Source organism: Lissotriton vulgaris, chromosome 2_1 (assembly GCF_964263255.1).
Source record: "Lissotriton vulgaris chromosome 2_1, aLisVul1.2, whole genome shotgun sequence".
Classification (NCBI taxonomy): Eukaryota; Metazoa; Chordata; class Amphibia; order Caudata; family Salamandridae; genus Lissotriton; species Lissotriton vulgaris.
This window is the reverse complement of record NC_141687.1, coordinates 2,003,524,647-2,003,548,590: the sequence shown is the minus strand read 5'-3', so window position 1 is coordinate 2,003,548,590 and position 23,944 is coordinate 2,003,524,647. Positions and strand designations below refer to the sequence as shown.

General features: G+C 46.5%; 1 protein-coding gene across 4 annotated transcripts in view; it reads left to right on the top strand.

The window, feature by feature from the left end:
* Positions 1-23,944, top strand: part of EFL1 (elongation factor like GTPase 1) — a 1,188,367-nt gene that overhangs the window by 224,258 nt on the left and 940,165 nt on the right. For all 4 annotated transcript variants that reach the window (XM_086958226.1, XM_086958223.1, XM_086958224.1 and 1 more), the window contains exons 8-10: positions 226-349; positions 8,167-8,243; positions 8,343-8,479. In XM_086958226.1, coding sequence (XP_086814352.1) covers positions 226-349; positions 8,167-8,243; positions 8,343-8,479 — 338 coding nt within the window. The remainder of the gene's footprint in view (positions 1-225; positions 350-8,166; positions 8,244-8,342; positions 8,480-23,944) is intronic.

Genomic DNA, 23,944 nt, shown 5'->3' with positions numbered 1-23,944 from the left:
TCCTAATTCATTGAACCCTTTTGTGCATTTGATTTTGCTAATGCATATCATTGCTGATTAGATTGCAACCGTTAGCATGATTTGATTCAACTAAATATTGTGTACTTAGTTATGCACACATACTGTGTCATGAGACTTGACCTTCTAGTTTTCTTTTTCCTAGTGACAATATATTATACATAATTTTGTGTGTCTAGTCTAAGAATGACTTTTCTATTTTTATAGCATTGACCAGTTTGCAGAGCTTTATAGCCAAAAGATTGGCATCAAGGCTTCAGTGCTTTTGAAGACACTGTGGGGAGATTACTATCTAAATACAAAAGCTAAGAGGATCATGAAAGGTGCTCAGGTAATGTATATTGCCCTCTTGGTTTTGTGAAATGAAAAGTTGACCTTATACCTTCGAGTAGATGTGTAACTATGTGGTGGCTCTTTATTTCATGACTTTGTTTGCAATACCCTAGATTTCATCATACTGCCTTTAAGAATTCCAGCAGTTGATAATTGTGAAGTAGGTGACACCAAACGAAAGGTTTCCAAGAAGAGATTTATTCTATAATAACCAAATACAGGGTAATACCCTCAGCCAACCTGTCAATTCAGCTGTCCTCTTCACTCTCCGAACTGCTCACTCACGAGTCCTACATTCCACCACTTGACATCATGAGGATATCACTACATTCTACCCCTGACGTCCTGCAAATATATAACTTAAATATCACAATAACTTTATGGGTATTTATTCTTGCCATATTTATTTTTTTGCTAGGGTAAATATTTGTTCTTGACTCCGAGGAGGAATACATATTTTAGAATGCAAATATATCACCAATATAAATAAACGGTATTTCCAAAATGCGCTCTAAATGGTAACACATCATATTTTGCCCGGGTTGTTACAGAGATTATAAAATCTTCCAGTAATGTAAGACTTTCTACAACCACATATATTTAGAAGAAATTTTACTGACGCTAATGATGAGGAATTGTTCCTGAACCAGCCTAATCACCAGTTCCCCTTTTCCTTCCAGTGAAGAAACATATTTCTAGGTGCCTAAAAAGCTTTTACTATATTGTAGTATGTTGATATTGCTTTCTTTCTGGAAAGATAAGCAGCAGTTAATGGCAACCTTTAATTCAGAGTCGATATTTGTAACTCCATCTGTTAATATTCTGAAAAGTACTTTGTATAAGAATTTAAAGTGGATTGGCTAACCTGGGTACCATTTCACAATTTTACTCCACCTTATTTACCACTCGTGTTAAACACTTTAGACAATGTTGCTTGATAAAAATGTGTGCTTTAGGAGAAGGGACATCATAAAGAAGTAGCATCGTCTGGCACTAATAATTATTCTACTCTTAAGTGAAACAGAGAGTTAACTTCATATATAACATCACAACTGACTTGTATGTCCCTGATAAATACCACACATCTTCATAGGCAGAATGCAATAAGAGATCCATACTTTGGCATACAATTATTCAGTGCAGCCTTGAAACAAATTGGTTAGAGTTGAATTCATGATAAAATGCAGCTTTTCGAGAGAATGGTTCCTTCAAAAGTGTCTTACATTCGCAACTGAACCTTTCTCCTTGGGCAGCATCAGTAAACCTGGTGAAATTAATGGATAATATGCACAGTACAATGTGAGCAGTCTGCAGTTTCTTTTTCATAGCACTGTAAATGAGTATAGTGCCTCCATTCGGTCAGGTTAGATTAAGAATGTAAACAGGGCAATAAACAGAGAGAGAGCTATCATCGCCAACCCGACAAAGACATGGATGTTCAGTTATAAGAAAATATCATTCACATCATGTAGCTGAATGTGCAGTATTCTGCTTATTAACTAACTGAAACATTGTACATCAAAATCCTTTACCAGCATATACTACCTCTGTTAACATTAATTTCCACGTCAATGAGTATCTTTCTCACCAGTATTTCCCTTAAATACCGGTTAACATATCAGAGCCTTCTGGGCTCACTTGATTTACTTTTCAGCTTTGAGAAATAACACATTGAAAAAGGAAATGTAAATAACAGTCCACTTATGCAGGATTAACTAAAGCTGAAACTGCATTCCGTTCTACGGTTTAGTGTCACATTTTCAACACATCACCCTGGTTGCTACATGACAACAATGCCAATAATCAGTCTAGAGTGCAAGAAACTTAGTAAAACTCATGAGTCTAAATTAGACCAAACCAAATGATATACGTAATTCCAATACCTCCTTCAGTTGTTCACAGAACACAAGTACCATAACCTGATTGTGTTTAATTCTTGCAGCATGATGACTCCTTTTCCGATGTTCTTCTGAAAAATCAAAACACTACCAGAATATCAAGGACTATGGGTCCTATTAACTCCACTGTACTCTAAAAGCTGACTTTGTTATACCATTATCCCCATCGGACATATGAGGGACTCATATTTTCACATTCTTACACGTAAATCTTCATCGTTCTCTCAGGATACTGCTGTCTGAGAATGTTCACAACTCTTTGGTATTTATATCTGAGAATAGTCACAGCTCTTTGGTGAGGTACCACTCATTCACCATCGTACATACTCTCTAGGAATTCAGTCCTACCTGCTGGCTCATCAGTCAGCATGATAGGGAGAAATCTTTTATTGAAGTTGTCTGAATAGAATTTCTGGGGTTCATCTGTGATCCTGTCATTGTCGGGTCCATCTCTCAACTCAGAGGGCCACATTAACTTATGGGTTTGGCTCTGCTAAGTTTGGTTCAGTTGGCCACTCCCATTAGCTAATGCAGGGGTCTTCAAACATTTTTCCTCCAAGACACCTCAAAAAAATGTTTTGAACTTGGGCCCCTTCTAAAACGTTATGATTAGAAGTGGGAGGGACAGAGGTATTGGCATATTACATCTTTACTGGGGTACTTTTTCGATAGCTCATATCCATACTAAATATGAGACTTATAGAACACCAAACACATCAAACCTAGAAATATGGATCAGAAAACACTGCTCCCCATAACTGGAGCATTGTGAGCCCCTCACTCTCCTAGACCCCAATGCACCTGCACCTGCCGCACTAGTGATAGCTGTGAAACTGACCAGCAGAGGTTCTTTCTTGCAGAAAAAATTAGATCCCACATATTGCTCCCCTCTTTGCAGCAACGGTGCCCTTAGCCATAATGCAAGAGAAATGAGTTCCCATCACCCTTTTGTAAAATAGGACAGTCATAATTGTGATGTGGTGGGCCCATCACACCCCTGGGCCACACTGCACGTGCTTCACTTAAGATATCTCCTCTGCTCTTACTTAAATATATGCATACATCTTGTCCAATACCCTTCATTGCCATCCCTTTGAGGCCCAAATTAAGCTGTCTCTTTTGCTTCAATTGTCTTGCTTGGGTCGCTGTTTTTTGAGGCAGAAGACAGCACTGGCACAGCAAGAGTGCACTGGGCCCTAATGCAATCAAGGAAGGATAGAAAAGCAGCCATAATTGTATTTAACTTGGCCCATTACAGCTATGGGCCCAAGTGCCACTGCACCTGTAGCTCTAATGATACCTAAAGTGCTGCGATATAGCCCGTCTCATCTGGCCCTCACCACTGGACCATCACTCCTAGGCCTGAGGTTCAAAGCTGGCTGCCTGTCCTTTTGGTTTAAAAAAAACCGCATTTTGCACCCATCTTGCTTTGGCCCTACGCAGCAAGGGTGACCCTATTGGCTGGTAATGCTAGTCAGGAAAACGGGGTTCCGCTTCTCTTTTTGGTGGTAAAACAGCCATAAACAGGATGCAGTGGCCTTCCCACCTCTGGCGTCAGTGCCATTGCATCTGCCGCACTAATGGTTGTGCTGGCCCTTAAGAAAAAGAAAAAAGAGCCCCCAACACTCTTCTGTTCCTAGAAACCTAACTTATGTTAGTTTGTAAAAAATAGCACCTGCATGCCACCCTCCTCTCTTGCCCGTCTGTTTACCGCTATCTATCCATGGATCCTCTTTCTTCTGGGTCATTACTACGAAGCTGTAGGAGCCCAGAAATGGAGACTCTGCAATCGAATGCAACCCTGCTGGTCAGCTCACTGCCACCTGGAGTGCGTGTGTGTTTCGTGGGCAATAATATAAATGTCTACACTAGGTCAGTGGCACAGCTAGACTAGTTGACCCCCGTTGTGGTCCGTGCGGCGGGCACCCCGTAGCCGTATGTAAGAGCGGGGAATGCTGGCGATGCAGCAGGTAAGAGAGCCCCCCCCCCTTGCTATGCCACTGCACTAGCCACTAGGTATAGTATTCCCCATAATATATTTTGATTACACTTGTTTTATTCTAACGTTAATTCATTTTGCTGCAACCTAATTTATACTGTATGTAATACAGTTGTTAAATGACTTACATATTCATTGTGCTTTCTGCCACAGGCTGGCACCTCTCAGCACTATAAAATCACAAGTCATCATTCCCCATTGCGCCAGACAGGATTCAGTTCAATGATACACACTGATCTTATTAACCACTTGAGTTTTCGTAAGTTGAAAGAGTGTATTCCCCACCAATAAAGTGAACTTTCAATTATTTTTAATGTAAGTTGAGTGCTTTATTTTATTTGTTGTTACTTGAAGGAAAATAAAAAAAAACGTATAAGTTAAACATTTTTTATTTTTTTTATCCACGTCTTTGACTCTGTCCCTCCATTTACAAATCCTGCCTCCACGTAACAGTTCCCTTACATTGTTTATGCACTTCAGCCTCAGGATGTAAATGAAGAAAGCCTGGAACACCTCCAGATAAATAAGTCTGAATGTACAAGTACTTAGGCATTTGCACCCCCTGGCAATACAGCAACGGACCGTGGCGCGCAGTGCAGTCTGAAAACCTCTGAGCTAACATGAGAGGGGTCCCTGATGTTTTTTATATTTTAGCAAAACATGTTGCCTGACACCACATTGAATAAAAACTCTCTTATAGATCTTAAAACAGTTCCTTTCCCAGTCTTCAGCTGTACCCCAACATTCTGTTACCAACTGCTTCACACTGAACGACTTCAACATTCTGCTATGTCACCCACCACAGACTATCTGCAGGTCTGGCTGGTCCCAGAATGTCTCTACTCACAACAGTGTATCCGGACCCCAAAGTGGCTCCTAAAGCATTCTCAACTCCTTATGGTGGAGTGTACCACAACAGTGGAAAGGAAAATATTTATTTTTTTATTTAACCCTCACACACCCTATTGGTGTCATCCTTTATCATCGGGTTCACCCTGACTCCTAAAGGTCAGGGTGGGCTCAACTGTATTACAGGGAGCTCTTGAGGATATGTAGGCCAGGGGGACTTAAAGATAAAAATCCTACTGCACCCCCAGGTATCCCTTTAATAATGGGGATTTAGTGAATGTTAAAAAGATAATAAAAGCGGGTCTTTATTGAAGGTTATGGTCCTAAGACCCTAAAAAACTGCCAACGTGTTTCAGCCCAAAGACTAGGCGCCCCCCTTCCCTCCCCCCGCGCCGCGGGATAACTTGCCCCGCGGCGATGGGGTTGAGAAAAAGAAGAGAAGGACAAAAACCACATTGCATCACAATAGCAATCTTAAAGTGCAACTATATCCAGAATGCATGGGGGAACATGTCCTTTTCATGCATAGTCTGTGTTCATGTGACCATAAACGGCAGAGCATTAATAATTCTATTATTCCAAACCTGCCCATTGGCAGCGTGCGTATTAACATAGCGTACAATTTGTACTTAAAAGTGAGATTCGCCTATTCCAGTTACACCACACGTGCATAAAGCACAAACAACCGGTGTCGCAATTCATATGCGTCAAGGGATACCTGGGGGTGCAGTAGGATTTTTATCTTTAAGTCCCCCTGGCCTACATTTCCTAAGAGCTCCCAGAAATACAGTTGAGCCCACCCTGACCTTGAGGAGTCAGGGTGAACCCGATGATGAAGCATGACACCTATAGGGTGTTTGAGGGTTAAATAACAAAAGTAATCATTTCCTTTCTGCTGTTGCGGTACACACCACCATAAGGAGTTGAGAAGGTTTTAGGAGCCACTTTGGGGTCCGGGTACACTATTGTGAGTAGAGTTTAACTCGGGAGGCGGTATCCTCGCCCTCACCTCTCTTACCCCTTCTTGTGGACAGTGGGGGGCCCTCCACGGCCACTTGTGGGTTTTGGTCCTAGAATGTACCTATGTATGTATGTATTGGCATTTATATAGCGCACTACTTACCCGTAGGGTCCCAAGGCGCTTCGACCGCTGCGAAACCCTTCCTGGCTTCCCTGAGAGATGGTCCCTTAATGGGTATCTCCAGGGTGAGACCAGGCATCCCCAGCGGTCTGGTGGGGCCGTTAGTGAAGATGAGGCAAGCTAATGCCCAGAGTTGCCGAGTGTGATCGCTGATCAGAGTGGGCACCGAGGAGGGATCCAGAGTGGAGGCACACCACCATTGACAACTGTGTGACTACAGGGGGTCGCCCTCTTCTCTTGGCCAGTTCTAGCGCTACACATAGTGAAACTCGATCCTATTAGGAGTGTAATTACTGGACTAACCTCATTTCCACAATTTACAGGTGGAGTAATTTGATATACTAAGTGTATATTGACAGAAAGGGATGTAGCATAGGGATCCGACAGTCCTGACGATTGCCGGTAGAGACACGTATTCCGATAGAAACATGCTGAGCTTTATGCAGAACGGAGGGGTGTTGGGTGCCTAATGCACTCACTTTACCACCATCCTTTTGTAGGGAGTTACCTTTTAATCCTGACAGGGGAGTCCAAGAATACAACTATTATGAGGAAATCCCTTAGTTAGTTTTAGATTTTTAATCTGCACTAATCTTTCCTTGGATCCTTTTGCTTTTCTGTGTGTTTCTATTGTCTTCCCCACCCTATTGCTCCGCCTCAAACCTTGGTCTGCGCTGAGGTGTTGCAGCAGCCCTATGATGAAGCATGCCACAATTCCTTGTGGGTGAGGGCAGTTTTTACAAAGTATTGCACTTTGCTACACTTTAACTTTTAATTATCACTCGATAAAAATTGTGACTTCAGAAGCCTTACTTATTCATGTGTATATATATATTCACCCAGAGGAGGTCGAAGTAAGGTGCTATCCTCCTCTCCTTTGCTTGTGTTGAGCCTAAAATGTATCCTGAGGAAAAGTTCCCAGTGTTCACACATAAAGACCACAGTCACATTGTGAACACCAAAGCATATTCATCTGTGCTCACATTCTGCAAACAAAGTAAAGTTAGAGCTCTGTCCCACTTGAGCACAGTCCATTGTCAAGCAGTTTCCAAATAAACAAACACTGACTGTTCACCTCACAAGAGTTACAGTTCAGACAATTTCCTCGTTCTCCCCCCGCCACACTTTTATGGATTGTTGAGGAAGAGAGCCTTATTGCGCCGATGGAGGTGCCATTGGATCCCCTCCAATTGGGTTTAGTGTTCACACATTTTGGCATGTGAAATTTGCATCTAGAACGTTGTAATCGCTACAATACCGGTTAATCTTGTTTTCCCTGCTCCTTGTTTTTACTCGTATACTTGATAGTGTTATGTGAGAAGTACTATTCTTTAATCTCATAGCTTGTTTTTTGTTTTTCTGGTACTGTATTTCCATTTGTTGACCTTGTACATTGACAGTGAAATTCTTGTTTTCCTTTACCCCTTGGCATTAAACTCTATACAATATTGTCTACTTTAACAAACTCTCACACAGCGTTTTCCTTAACATTGGCCAATGCCATAAGCATGAAATGGGTGTTGGCTGTTACAGGTTTAGTCTCCACACTTGTTGAGACCACACACGTGTTATTTCTTGAGATGCATGCTTGTTTGTGTATCTGCCATTCTTTTAATTAACCTTTCTTGGATACTGAATGGCCAGAGTCAGCTCCTCATAACCTTATGATACTGCTTTTTAGCACCAGATATGGGTTTTTTGTCTTCATTTGTGAAGGGCCTACACGCTAAGTATAGCTATAGGCAGTGTATCTGCATATAAATGCAAACATTAGCTAAATAGTATTTCACAGAGTGTGAGGTTAATGGGGCATCTGTTATAGGCAACTGTGGTTAGGAGGATACATTTGCATTCTATTTGTTGCAGATTATAATTCGAATTAATTTTGGAGCCTTGATCTTGCTAGTAACATTTTTGTTTTCGAACAGTCGAAAGGAAAGAAACCTCTCTTTGTGCAGCTGGTGCTGGACAACATTTGGAGTTTATACGATGCAGTGATGACTAGGTAATAAATCCTTCGTTTTTCTTTTTCCTTTTTGGCACCTGTTTCAAGCATTTTGCAACGTAACATTTTGACAATTGACCTCCTTTCTTTCGTGTTTAGGGAGAATGAGAAAATTGAAAAAATGGTGAGTTTACTGGGATTAAAAATCGGTGCCCGGGAGTCTCGCCACTCCGATCCCAAAGTCCATCTGCGCGCGATCTGCAGTCAGTGGTTACCCGTTTCCCAGGCGGTGCTGTGTATCCTACTCATGGTTTGCCACTTTTTTAAACAATGTTTTTTTTTGTGCTAAAGGTAAAATTGCTGTATTGAATCCTGTTATGACTACAGAAGGTTTTTGGGAGAATTGAGCGTCCGTGAGGTTTGTATGGAACCTGCCCTGAAGCTGGTGACATTTTGAAATCTCTTGCAGCAGAATCACCTCAGCTACCGAGACGCTGAAGCGGCGAGCAGTACAACTACAATAGATGGGCAGGTTTTGCTTTCATTTTACAAATGAGGAATTTAAGACCACCTGCCTGTATTTTTTCATACTGAATATCCAACACTTCTTTTGCGTCAGAATTGGACGTAAGGAGATCCCAATGGGTCAAACAAAGGCTATGCATCACGGAGCCTGTTTATTCGGAAGTGTGTGCTTTAGAAGTGCGCATCAGACAGGATTCTTATTCCCTGTAATAACGTATTTTCATATACTTTGGTAGCAAAATTGATTAAGTTGTTACATTTTAATGAGGGTTTTGTTTATTGACATTTACTAGGTGATATAGTTCGTATTGGAGACATTCAGGGCACAAGTCCTAAAACAAGCATTTACAATGCAATGGTCTCGGCATTATTAAAGGAAGAGCTATTGGCATTGCTCACGACATTTTTAATTTTTTTTTATCATAAATAAATGGTATTGTCATTTACATTGCCAATAGCTTAATCGTTGAATAAATGGCATTGTCATTTACAATGCCAATAGCTTAATCGCTCGCATATACATGACCTATTGCATTTACACCCACACAGAGCCACCCGCACACACATACAGAGCAACCCACACACACATACAGAGCCACCCACACAGAGTCATTCACATAGAGCCACACACACGCACAACCACACACAGAGCCACTTTTCTGTGTGTTATGTCTAGAGGCTCCTGCCTGCACCCAGTGAGATCCTGCTGCCGGGGTAAGAGTGAAAGCAGCCTCACACCTCCCCTGGTCTGCCACATCACTGCTGGTGAAGATCCCACTGCGGCTGGCAGGAAGAATGCAGTCCCTCACTAAAACCAAATACTGTTGAGTGGCTGAGATGGCGGAGTAAGGCCAGGAGCTGCTAATCTGAAGTAGGTAAGAGACGAATGGGCCTAGACCAAATGAACCGAGCGCTAACTTAGATACAAGAGGCACAAGTTGCACCCACCAATTTACATGACTGACCATGGACATGCTCTATTGGGGGGAAGGAGGGGGTTCACCACTACCAGAGAGGGGAACCCACTCGAGCCAATTGATTATCTAATCCGCGGAGGCCCCATACACCAAGCCCTGCACCATGTAATTGGGTATTTGTGCATAACTGAATGTGGGGTGACCTATGTTTCTGGTGGTATTGATTCTGGAGCCTGAGTATCCTTCACTCACTAACTTCTCTGAGAAGTCTGTGACTACTCGCCTGCTCTTCTTCTATGAGTGAAGGGCTGTACTTACCCAGTTTGTAGAGCCATAGTAAGGCAAGCCCCAGGACAGCAGATTTAAAGGGCCTCAAACCCCTCCACAGGTGTGGCCCAGTGGCCTCCTGAATGGGATCTGACATTCCATTAAAGTCTAACAACCCTACCAAGAAGTGCTGATAACATTAAATTAAATGTGTAGTATGCTACCTGAAAAGTGCTGTTGTACTCCTATTCTGAACCAGGCAAAGTTAAGATCTGCAATCTAACCCAGCCCCTCCACCAATATTATGGCAGACCGGTCAGTAATTGTCACCATACTGCCTAAGGGTTTCACCGGGAAAAACAGGAGGAGGCTTCTGAGCCCAATCGCCTCCTCAGCTCCATCCCTTCCATCTCTTAAATGTTGATAGGTGTTGTAAATAAAGAGGACCCAGTTAATTCTGGAAATGGCGCAGATCTGGCGATACACGAAGTGGAGTGGAGCTAGCGATACCAGAAGCAGAACAAAGGAGGGAGTAGGGCAGAGCGGCTGTGATTGCTGATAGCGCAGCACAGTACTACTCCTGGAAGAGATGTAAATAGTGCGAGGCTGGTAAGTAATTGCTGTGGACACGGCAAGCTGGATTACACAGGAATTGAGACAGAGCAGGCGATAATGCAAATTGTATATATTTAACTAATGTGCTTATTGGTTTAGCTGGAGATTTGGTAAAGCGCCATGCATTATCTTCCAGTTCCGTTCAGTGCTTTGCACGTGTTTGACTCGGGCAATATATCTGCAAACGAGTGAAAACTTTTCACAAAATTCAGGTCCAGAACAGAAACAAGTGTTGGTACAGACTAAACGTCTGGCTTACATTTAGGGTCCTGACAAAAATATTTTTAAAAGCCTGTTGCACTGAAAAACTAAATTTAAAGAAAAATGGTGGCCTTCTGTATACATTGTAAGATGTAACGTAATGTTTAATGATTCAGTGTACTTCTGAGCTGTACAGTAGTCCTGCATGCACTGTAAGTTAAAGCTCTGTATACGAGGTGGAATGACACACCGAACAGCCAACTGTATGGAGTAAGAGTGACATACCTTGTTTTAGGCAAGATTTAAAAGTGAATGTATTTAGGTGTGACTTGGCAGCGCTATTAAGGATCGTTTTTCTATTGTGAATTGTAATGATTTTAAAGGATCAAAAACAATACATTTTTTTTTTACTTGACAGCGCTATTCTTCATTAGAACGGTTATTATTATTAGGTCTGGCTGACAGCACCGTTGCTGGACCTATTTTTATCTATTCTTGAAAGAATGGGCTTTCGCTCTCCCGGGCAGAGATAAAGGCCATTCTTTAAAGAACAGATGACAATAGGTCGAAACATTGCTGTCAGTCGGACCTAAAAACAGTTCTAGAAGAGAACTGCGCTGTGAAGCCACACAAACACATTCACTCTTAAATATTGCCTAAAAACCATAGTAAGTCACCGTCGGTCAGGCGCTCTTTCCGCTAAGGGCGAACATGGGAGGCCCCTTGCCAGACATCACACAGGCCTTGAAACCAGAGACACGAATGCCGAATGGCAGACTCTGCTCCGCTTACACATGCAGGGACGAGGAAGAGACACAGCGCCTCCTTGGAGGGGCAAACCCGCCGGGTCCACAGGGTGCTCTCTGGGAGCCTTCACAGGGTGGGACGGCCATTGTATAACACACACAGAGCTCCAGAGATGAACCCAGAGCGGGGCTTCTGGTTACCCTGAGCCGCCGGCCTCGGTGATGCAACCGCCCCCGCCCTCCCCACCCCCCCATTGTCGTCTCTTCCATCTGCATGTGAAGCAGCCAGGAGCAGTCACGGATCGCACCCCTTGCAAATATAAAAGCAGCAGAACAGATAACTACGGATACAAACAGATGTAGGACTTCAGGAGGCTCCGGAGCACAGAGACAGCAGAGCTGGCGGGACAGATGGGGAACAAGAGCTCTATTGAGTGCCGGGAGGGGGGCGGGAAAATGACACGGCGGGGAGGACAGCGAGACGATCTCATCAGCGGGAGGGGAACAAAGACACGGACAGGGAGGGGGCAGGAAAAAAGACGGCGGGAACGAGAGCGAGAGCAGCCTACCTCAAGCTTACCAGCAGCAAACTGGCGGCCTCAAGCTTCCGCAATTTTTCGGATTCGGGTGCGTGTTTTGCTGTCCTGAGTGACGGACGACGTCACGAGCTAAAGAACAGCAAAACTTACGCCCCCGAATCCGAAAGAGGCGGGGCTTGTTTATAGTGACTCCCTTCTCTTCCAATGGCTGGCCTCCGTTTAGGAAGCCAGCCAATGGAAGCGAACGGAATAGAGAGGCGAGTTTAAACTGCCCTACTCCAAAACATAAGATCTCCGGACTGGAAGCTGCGCTTCGCAGCTTATAGGTCCCTCGACCTAAAAAGAAGTGATTTCACGAAAGGTGGCTCGAATATTGTCCCAGAGAGGCCAAAAAGGTGAAGACCAGCTGTTTGGCAATGTCGACGGCGTCCACCCTTTAAAATAAGTGGAGGGGACGCCGTCCACCCGCGTGGTACCCCGACTCGAGCCCTGGAGACATTGCACCAAAAGAATATGCACTACTCTCTTCCACAATAGCAGCGTGTGTGAGCTAATATTTCCTGCCTCTCACACACTAGTGACTAGTGTGTGAAAACAGACATACAGCATATGCTATCGCAGTGGCAAAAAAAATCGTAATGCATTGTAGTCTTATAAGGTGATATTTATATCGGGTCCAGTGGTGTCACAAAACTTGAGGCGGCCCCCCTGCAATGTTCATGGACCACGTCTGGAGCTCACAGGCCAGGCGCCTCTGCACGTTGCCGTTGATTTCAGATCCTTCCTTTCCGCAACTTTATCGACACGGAGCTGGAGCTCTCACCAAAGGTTGTCAGTTTTCTGACTTCTAAAATGATATGAAAACCTTTCTGAGAGGGGATGTTCCATGCCACAACTGCAAGCATCAGATGCTTTCACAAACTTGCACAGAAAGTGCCTTTAGTGTCTAGATTTGTGCCACAACTCTTACGTTGTGTGATAAGTGCACCCTCATTAGGGAGACTAGATCGTGCGACCCAAAAACCTGGACATTTCTCAAAAATAGAGGAAGGACTACACATTTACATAAATAAAGTGGCAAATAATGAAAGCCCTCATCCTCATAGAAACACAGAAGAGGCACTAAGAAAAGAAAAAAAAGGAAATTTTAAAAACCTGCATCATACCGGTTAATAAAATTGCTTACTCATAACAGCTTCTTACTAGCCCTGCTTTGGAAAACATAAAAAAGTACCTCCAACTGTTTTCATTTTACCCTCTCAAAAAAAAGGAACATGAGCCAAATTTACCAAAGTCTTCCAGGACAACAGTTGAAAAACTGGGACGGTCCGGTCAAATCCAATCCCGGACGCCTGGTCACCCTAACCTTCATGCACCCGAAGTCAATTCGAACTTGGGAGGTGAAGCTGTAATTCGCTGGATTAAAAAAAGTTTGCAAACTTCGCGCGAGTCCTGCTCCCATTCCAAGGCATGAACTTGGTTTTGACCTTGAGGCCAGTCCTGTGACTGCTAAGCTTCATGCCAGGAGTCCTCTGCTAAGCCTGAGCACAAGCATAAAAAAAACCAAAGCAACACTCTATCCCATCCCTCCATTTTGATTTCTGCGAGAGGTCACGAGGGCGTCATGATATTAGTTGTACCCCTTTAAGGTCTCCTGCCACGGAACTAGTTTCTCAACAATTCCCACTACTCATCTAATTTCTCAGGCTGTTATCGACCCCACAGCAAATTGAGGTCTTTGAAGGAGGAAAAGCTGTAGATTTTCAATCTGCTTCAGGTTTTTTTTCGGACACATTCATCCCACTGAGACCTCTATTTGGATTATTGCTGCCTGATCCACCCTAACACCGTCTTTTCCTGTAGGACTCATTACCAGACCTGTACCGATGCCTATACAGACTTGTTTACTGGTCCCACGATTCACGCTGCTCCCTTCTGCACTGATACTGGTGCCAATGCCGCTAGCTCCAGAAGAGGATCTGATGCCAATGTTGGACCCGACCCAACTACAGCTCAAGCTTGAACGATGTTGAATTATGAAATCACAAAAGTGTAACTGGTAATCATGCAACCTGACTCTAACCCAGTGCCTCTGCCACATCGCACATACCAGCAGAGGCTCGGTTTCTTGCTTCTGTTTTTTAAACATATCTTTATCGACATTTTACATTTAAACGTTTTATCGTATACAGAGAAAGCACATGTTTCAGATTACAATACTCTTCCTTGTAACATTGAGCATTAGCATACAAGATTCATCCTTTTTCATCACTCTGAGTATCAACTTATACCTATCACCCTTTTATAAGCACGCCTTATAAACATTTCAACAATACACAGTTACTCATGTGTCGGGATGACTCTTATGTTCTCAGCCCACCTCGGTGAGCCTGACATTTTCTCTAGATCAAGGTGTGACTGTGTCTTGCATAACTGAGGAATCTATTTTCCAAACCAGATTATCAACAGAAATAACAAAATAATAAAATAAACGAAAGAAACATAACGTATGTGGCGGGGGGTTGTGAGAACCCCTCAGAGGAGGTATCCACTTAGGGGTATCTGCTAATAAATATTTCAAGTGTGTCAGGAGGGACCACCTTACCAATCCTGGCCTTCTATTATTCCTGGTGCTCGCCTTCGCCGTGTAATTAGGTATGATCCAGTAGTGCTACCCCTGTCACACACACCTTTCTAATATTTAGTGTCTTATGCTGATGCGTACCAATCACTCCGAGGTACTCGCGCTTCCTTCATCTTCAGTACATGTATGTGTCGGGTTTTCCCACGACCTCAAGACTTCTTTCCAGCGGTCTGCTATAGGGCGCTGCCGCATTTCCTTCGCCTCTTCCCAGCTTGGTGCTCTGCCTTCTGCCCCTGCTCAGTTGATAACATCTTGGTTCTAATTAGTGACCTGTAGTCCGATAGCGGACTTCCATGTTATTGCGATTTTCCTCTTGGCTAAACCCAGGGCCAGGTCTTTTAGCCTATTCCCTACTGTCCGGGCTTGTGGTCACGGAAAAAGCCCCAACAGGCAAACTTCAACTGGAGGAGCCAATCTCTCCATAGCACATCTTTAATCTTTGCTAATATCCCTCCCCAGTATGTCCTAAGATGGGGACAGTCCCACGTCATGTGCACAAAGTCTGCATCGGGGTGAGCACACCTCGGACACTTCCGCTGTTCCCCTCCATACATGACATTGAGACGATGTGGTGTCATATAGGTTATGTGAAAGCTCTGCAAACGGGACTAGGGTTTCCCCTTGGTATAGGTCGCCTACCGTCTCCAACCCTGCCCTTGTTCAAGGCAACATCTGCTCAATTGTAAAGATTTTCACAGGGATTCTGTGAGGGAGGCCTGTTTGTGGGAACATGGGGGTATATCTCGACATTACACTCAGTCTGTCCAGGCATTGCTTCCTAGCTTGTAGGGCTGTGCTCTGTAGCACTGAATGGTACGGGACAAGAGTTGTGGGCTCCAGCAGCTTAGCCACCAATAGATAAGGATGCTCACCGGGTTCCATCAAATAGTGACTGTCCAAGTTCACCTCCTCTAGCCATTTCGCCAACATCTGCAGCTGGGCAGTATATACAACTCGAAATCCAGCACACCTAGCCCTCGCTCAATCATAGGTCGCTGCAATATTTTCAGTGAGACCCTTCTTCATCCATCACCCCAAATCAGGTCTCTTAGAATGGAATTCAAAGGTCCGAACCACCCAGAGGGCATCAGAACCGGAACATTAACAAAGAGATATAATAGACGAGGCAACATAACCATCTTGGATAAGGAAATTCTGGCCATGATGGGTAGCTGTAAGCTACTCCAAAAGAGCACGCAGGCCTGTAAGGAACGAAGCGCTCTGTCCAAGTTCCCTTCCTTTATATTATCCATAGTGTGGAATATTGGTATGCCCAGGTGCTTAAAGGTATGTGGGTTCCAGTTAATGTCCGCAGGGAGCGTTTCAGGTCTAGGCAGTGGTCCTATCATTGGGAATAAATATGTATTTTTCTTATTAACTTGCAGACCTGAGATCTGCTCAAAGCTCTCTAGAAGCTTGAGAGCCGAGGCGGTACCTGTCACCTCCTCCTTTAAATAAATCAGAAGATCATCTGCATATAGAGATGTGATGTTTCTGTCCATCTAACTGGAGTCCCATCCCTTCACCTCCCTTTCGAATCAACTCTGCAAGTGGTTCAATTTCCAACGCGAATAACAGGGGTGAGAGGGGGCACCCTTGACGTGTTCTGTGGGTGATCTGGTATTGAGAGGATACATTTCTGCCAGTCTTGACCCTAGCGTAGAGAAGTTGTACCCACTTTACCCATCCTTTGCCCAGGCCCATGCGTTGCATCACTTCAAACAGGTAGGTCCAACTAACCATATCAAAAGCCTTTTCAAGGTCAACCGACAATACTGCAGAGTGTTGCATGGATCTCACCTCTGTGTGATAAAGGACAGAATAAAGCCTACAAAGGTTGTAGGAGGTGCTACGTGAAGGGATAAAACCATTCTGATCAGGGTGTATGAGGACTTGCATGCGCTGGGATGCCTCCGGTAGCCATGCGCTATATAAAAGCCTTTTCATTCATTCATATGCGGTAGCAGTCGAAGTGCCAGGATTTTAATGAGTATCTTAAAGTCCAAGTTAAGCATAGACAGTGGTCTACATTCCTTAACCCGAGCTCCCTTCTTCGTGGTCTTAGTGAGGGGGATCACCAACGAGGTCCGTGTGGACTCGGGGAGTCTGCAGAGATTCATGGATTCTTCATACATGATCTCTAAGTGTGGTGCTATTTTATCAACGTATTTCGCATAAAACTCTGCTGGTAGACCATCCGGTCCCAGTGTTTTACCATATGCCATATCCACAATGGCCACAAGAACCTCCTGCAGTGTCACCGGAACCCCAACTCATCATGTAGTTGGTTATCTAGTGACCGCAGTGGGAGACTATCAAGGAAGTCTCGTATAATGGAATGAGGGACCAACGGAGGGGCTGTGTATAGGTTCATCCGCATCCATCCGATCCAGGGTAATCAACGCTCCCGGGATTTGGGTTTGATCAGCCATGCCAGTAAACACCCTGCTTTCCCCTCTACCTTGTGCACTTTATCCATGTATTCCCGGTAGTTGTGACATCGCAGCCCCGTTCCAATGCATCATCATAGCTCGCCTGCGCTGACTCCAAACTCAATATGACTGTGTCATCCCTCCCCTGAGAATTGTCTAACTGTTTAATCTTAGCCTCCAAATCCAGCAGCTCCTGCCGAATGTCTCGTCATTCATATGCGGTAGCAGTCGAAGTGCCAGGATTTTAATGAGTATCTTAAAGTCCAAGTTAAGCATAGACAGTGGTCTACATTCCTTAACCTGAGCTCCCTTCTTCGTGGTCTTAGTGAGGGGGATCACCAACGAGTTCCGGGTGGACTCTGGGAGTCTGCAGAGATTCATGGATTCTTCATACATGATCTCTAAGTGTGGTGCAATCTTATCAACGTATTTTGCATAAAACTCTGCTGGTAGACCATCCGGTCCCAGTGTTTTACCATATGCCATATCCACAATGGCCACAAGAACCTCCTGCAGTGTCACCGGACCCCCCAACTCATCATGTAGTTGGTTATCTAGTGACCGCAGTGGGAGACTATCAAGGAAGTCTCGTATAATGGAATGAGGGACCAACAGAGGGGCTGTGTATAGCTTTTCATAATTGTCTTGAAATAGGGCATAAATTGCCTCAGGGCAGTAGACCGGGTCATCCGCATCCGTCTGAGCCAGGGTAATCAACGCTCCCCGGGATTCGGGTTTGATCAGCCATGCCAGTAAGCATCCTGCTTTCCCCTCTACCTTGTGCACTTTATCCATGTATTCCCGGTAGTTGTGACATCGCAGCCCCGTTCCAATGCATCATCATAGCTCGCCTGCGCTGACTCCAAACTCAATATGACTGTGTCATCCCTCCCCTAAGAATTGTCTAACTGTTTAATCTTAGCCTCCAAATCCAGCAGCTCCTGCCGAACGTCTCGCTGCACACCGATCGATTGACCCAGGCAATGACTTCTCACCACCACTATGAATGCCTCCCACTCCACCAACGCTGAGGATGCTGTGTAAGCGTTAGTGAAAAAGAATGTTTCAATCAGTGTACCCAGGACCTCCCTAGTAAGGGCGTCTTCTAGTATCAGGGTGTTCAGCCTGCTCAAAGGAATCTAGCCTCTGGGCGTTTCTTCAGAGGCTGGAGGTGCACCAGGAGTGGGCCATGATCTGAAAGAGTCCGTCCAAGGTATTCTGTGTGTGTGACTGAGCCGCTAAAGGACGGTGTGCATAGAAAGGTATCTAGTCTGGTATGTACCTGGTGGCTAGTGGAGAAGTAGGATTATACCCGATCTGTCACGTGCTGCACACTCCAGCTGTCCTCTGTCCCCCGATGGTTCTTCCAGTTCCAGAAGCCTGCTGCTGTCCGGTGAGTCCGTGCACCGGGTATAGGATGGTGGGATCTATCAACCACAACATCTGCGACACAATTAAAATCTCCTCCAATCACAGCATACCCCCCATACATTCAGCCATTTGAGCCGAGAGAGTAGCAGAGAAAGCACTCTGATCATAATTAGGTGCATACACATTGCCCAGCATCACCTCCCGGCCCGCCAGTCTTTCCACAATAAACACATATCTACCTTCGCTGTTAATCATCAAATGTGTAAGCTCAAAGGGAACCTCTTATCGTATCCAAAGCAATACCCCTCGAGTATAAGCCGAGAAGCTGGTTGCAAACAGCCACCGTCTCCACCTCTTATGCAACTTATCAACTTTGGTTCTAATTAGGTGGGTCTCCTGAAGGAGGGCTATGTGCACCCCTCTTTGCTTTAAGTAGGTGTACACATTATGGTGACTTGACGTACACCTCATCCCTCTAATATTCCAGGTTAGAACCTTACTACCACTTGTGATGGTGCCATTTTAGTGACCAATATCCTTCAACCCAAACCTCGAGACCCTCCCGCATCATTGACCCTCCAATCACAGGCTCCATCTTATTGCCGCATATCAAAGAACAAAAAACACACAAAGACCCCCAACTTGTACAACTCCCCGATCCCAGGACAGTCTGGAAACAGCCAGACGCCCAATCCATGCACAAACCATTGTCAGTTAGGTAAGGTCCAAACCCCACGAAAAGAGGGAACGTAGGAGGGAGTAGCAAATGTAGACTCTATCCAGGAGTAAGAGCCCTGCGCATACAGCACCAGCCCAAATTGGCCATTCCCAGCCTCCCAACCCAGCAGAGGCCCCCAAGCTTCAACGGCACTCCACCAATTCAAGCAAACTTATCTGCTGTATTTGGGGTTACCACCGAAAGAACCAGACTGTCCGCTCGAAAGGAGTCCGATCCCGAACCCTCAGACCCCCTTAGCGAGCGTGAACCTACATCTGACGTGGATTTCCTGTCTTGCATAAGTGCAGCCACTGCCTGCAGCACCTCTGCCCTTTCCCTCTCAGTCTGTGAAGGGCTCGGTTTCTTTTAGGCACAAGGACTTGAGCCACTACGTCCCAGTTGCCTCCAGGGTCGTTTCCTGGGTTCGTGGACTTGGGTCTGCGTCTCTCTTTTCTGTGTTGCCTGCGGTCTTTCCGTTCTGTAAGCTTCGATCCAATCCCAGGCCCCTTTAGGATCAGTACAGAAGTGAGCCTCCCCATCTAGGAGTATACGCAGCCGGGCCGGTAACATCAGGGTGTATTGGAGCTCTTCTTCACGTAGAGCTTTTATATCTTCTAAAAGGGAGGCCCGCCGCTTTTGTACTTCCAGCATATAATCTTGTAAGATTGAAACTCTGCTGTTATCCACCATATATGGACTGTCTGTCCGGGCCTTTTGCAGTAGGCTGTCTTTATCTTTATAGTGAAGCAACCTTGCCCCTACCGGCCTCGGTGGCCTCCCCAGTGGCGGCGGTGTAACAGGGACTCTATGCACTCTTTCTAAGGCGTAAAATGTTGACAGGCCCTTCGGTGCCACCACAATTTGGAGCCAGTGCTCTAGAAAGGCAGCCATGTCTCTGCCATCCGATCCAACGGTAGGCCCAAGACCCTGATATTATTTCTACTATTTCACCCTTCGGCATCTTCTGGCCTCTTTTCCAATAGGCGAACCCTGTCAGATTCCCCATCTGTAGCGACATTGCCTTTTGTTGCGGCACCAGTTCCGCACTGTGCTGATATCTTGATGTAACGTAGCTTTGGTGTCTGCCATTGCGTCTAGGATCTTAGTTAGGTGTTGTTGGACAGGATCTTCTGGGAGGATATTACCCGTGTCTTTCTCCTTGGGGTCCTGGGTCATCTCATCCAGTTCCGATGCAGCCCTGTCTGCTTCGCCCTTGGTTTACCCATCTTGCCTGCTATAGATAGACAATGCATCTATTGAAGCAGTATTCTACATCTGCGCTGTAATCCGCCTACTTTGTGAGTGTAAGACACCAGCGTGGCCAGTGACTTGTCTAGCCTCCACGTGCCCTTAGTAGGTCCTCTAATATTTCCCAGACTTGTGGTCTATGGCTGTGTCGTGATCGTCGACCTCTGGTCTGGGTTGGCCAGTCTTTTCCAGCTACATACTGTGCAAGATGGGGCCAAGCCGATCTTCTCCACTCAACCGGGCTGCAAAGGAGTCCGCCTCTCAGTGCCTACAGGCCTCAATTCCCAGGTCGGTTGCCCTCTGGTAGCACCCAGCTGAGGCCCCCAGGCAGTGCATCCCAAACTGCAGCCGGTGTTCCCTCTCTTCAGCCAGGCCCCCAGATTACTACCACCACATGCAGGTCACTTTGAATGCCCAAAATCCGGTTTTATCCAATTAGGGCTTCTGAGCACTTCAGGGCCTGCTCTGCCCTTTCTTCTCTGCCCCCGGACCCCGAGGTAGACCCTGTGACTACTACCAGGTCTATGTACAGGGCTGCACACGCACTGTGGTGGGACAATGCAGTCCCTGCCCCCACCTCACCTCAGTAAAGGTAGTCTTCCTGAGGCTGCCGCATCCTGGGGCCTCTCCGGTGTCAGGATCTTTGTTCCGTGTCTCCCGTCAGGGATTTTCCGCTCGGAGCCCCAGCCAGGTCGCGACCACGCCCCAGTATCTTCAAGACCGCAGCCCAGCTTTCTGGCGCTCTGCTCAGGCCTCACTCAGCCAGGTTCTCTCGTTGTGGGAAGGAGGACGGCCCCAGGCTTCGCTGGATTGGGGTCTTCCGATCTCGGGTCTCCCCTGTCAGGCCTTTGCGTCGTGCTCACAACTCCCGCAGCTGCACTATCGCTGACGCCTCAACAGTGATTATCCCCACGTCTCGGAACGTTCCATAAACTCTTCGGGGGCCCCCTACAAGTGCCCAGGGCCCCACCGCCAGGTACTCCAGGCTCCGGCCGACACCAGTAGTCAGGATCATTGTTTGGCTGGCGCAGAGCTTCGGGCTCACGCATCCGCCATCTTCCGCTTACAAGCCTTGCGCTCCCTGTTTCTTGCTTCTTATTCTGATCTAATGCCAAAGCAGGGGGCAAGCTATTGAGGAGGATGACTGTTAGAACTGGCTATTTCTGGTAGGCTAAGGCTGACGCCAAAGCCAGGCAGAAACCACCATTCTAGTCAGGGCAAGGAAGTCACACGCCAAGATAACCTCTGCTCACCCCCTTGGTAGCTTGGCACAAGCAGTAAGGCTAAACTCGGAGGCAATGTGTAAAGCATTTGCGCCAGCACACAACAGCAACAACATACTAGGCACACCACAAAAGGAACTCCACACCAGGTTATTATAGAATAACTTTTGTATTGTCAAAAAACATATCAGATAAAAATCACACATGTACATTGTGCCAACTGGCACGGCAACATTCATAAGGGATTATTTACAAGACAGGGCCACATGGGCCACTGTCAGATTCAGATATAGCACTTCTAGAATAAGAAATAATAAACATAAAATGGTAATCACAAAGATCACAACCAGTATCCACTGGTAACAGGAACCAGGACCTTACTAGGACCACCTGTACTAAAAAGGACAACCACCTAAGAATAAAATACATTTAGGGGTATACCAGAACACATTACCCATGATGCATGAAACACATTCAGAGGAGTAATAAAGAGAAACACATGATGCCTAAAACATTCAGAGGTGTTAAGAATAATGCACATGATGCAATAAAATACATTCAGGGGTGCAGCACAAGAAGACACATGATGCCTAAAACATTCAGAGGTGCAGCGCATGAAAAGAAAGACACATAATGCATAAGAGCATTCAGAGGTGCCAGAGCAATACAATAGCGCAAGAATCACATGATGTCTAAAAACATTCAGAGGTGCAGGAATAACACATGATGCAAGAAATCACATTCAGAGGTGCAATAACCATACAATTGCGCAAAAACTTACATAAGCCACCACCTGTGGCAGTCCCTAGGCCAACTGGCCTTGTTGGGGCTCAGACGTCCTGAGTCTCAATGTCAGGGTGCGCTGCCATGCAGCGCCAGTCTCAAAGTACAAAAGCCTAAACGTGGCAGCTGCCCACAAAGTGCTGGGCAGCTGAGGACCAACAAAACTGCGCCAGGGCCCTCACTGGCCCTTAGGCGCAAACTGCGCCACTGCTGGAGCCACACAGGCTCTGGGCATATCGCACATGCCCCAGACGTTGGAGCCACACAGGCTCTGATACTGCAAATAGCCAAACGTTGGAGCCAAACAGGCTCTTAACCACAATATGGCCCCTCTGAGCCACACGGCTCTCTAACGTTGGGGCGACCCGCTGCCAATCGGGGCCGCCCTGACCAGCAACAACAAAAGGGCCCTCGAGCCTCGCCGGGCTCGTAAATCAAGAAATGGCCCCCCAGAGCCTCTCTGGGCTCACACACGTTGGGGCGACCCACTGCCAACTGGGGCCCACCCTTGAAGCCTTCATGGCTTCATACTGCCATGGAGCGCGGGCTCGCGCTACTGGGGGGGGGGGGACACCGACAATGTGTCCCGGCGCTTCTCCCCTTTGTCTGCCCCACTCACCGGTGGCTCCTCAGTGCAGGCGGGCCGCCAGTCAGGCATCCTTGCAGGTACGATCGTTGTTGCAGGCCTCTTGGGCTCAATGCGGCTTGTCCAATCCGGTCGCGGTGTTTGCAGGCTTCTCGCTGACGTCGAGGAGTTCCCCGGAGTCAGCCACTCACAGCGCGGCTCCCGGGACAGCTTCCGATGACGCGGCGGCACTTCCTCCAATGGATGCGCAGCTCAAGAGAACAGGCCTACAGCAGCGGCCAATCACAGCGCGTCTTCTCCGACGAGCCTCCAGGCAACAACCAATCAGGTCGCGGCCCTTTCGTGCTTCAGCCAAGGGGCCGATCAGTTGCAAGTTGGTTCCGCGGGCCCCAGGCCGCGGCGGTGAAGTCCGATGGCAAGAATTTACGGCTCCCGGGGTCACAGGTCACGCGACTCCACATGGAGTGCGATTTAACCCCTTGGGAACACCGACAACACTTCTTCAGCCCCACGCGTGCCGATGAGCACGTCGAACAGGGTACAGCTGTAGGGAATCTTCAGCGCGGCGCTCCTAGACACTCAGAGAAGCCAGCGCGCCCCACAACCGATCTCTTCTCCCGATTCTTCAGATCGAACTCCTGCTTCCAGGAACACACAGCAAGGCAAGCAGGAGGGCACAGCAGATCTTAGCGAACACGGCAGTTTCAGGGGGGACACAGCAGTGCAAAGAGGTCCCCCAGCAAAGTAGGACACACAGTCCAGCGACGAGGTCCTTCCAGGCAGTCCTGGAACCATAAAGTGGGAGCAGCATAGCCCCCAGCAAGGAAAGTCCTTCAAGAAATGCAGTAGGCAGGGGGACAGTCAGGAAGAGTCCCCCAGCAGTCCATCAGGAGTCCAGGAGCTGGGCAGGGCTCAGGGATTCCCCTGAGCCCCAGCAGCAGCATGC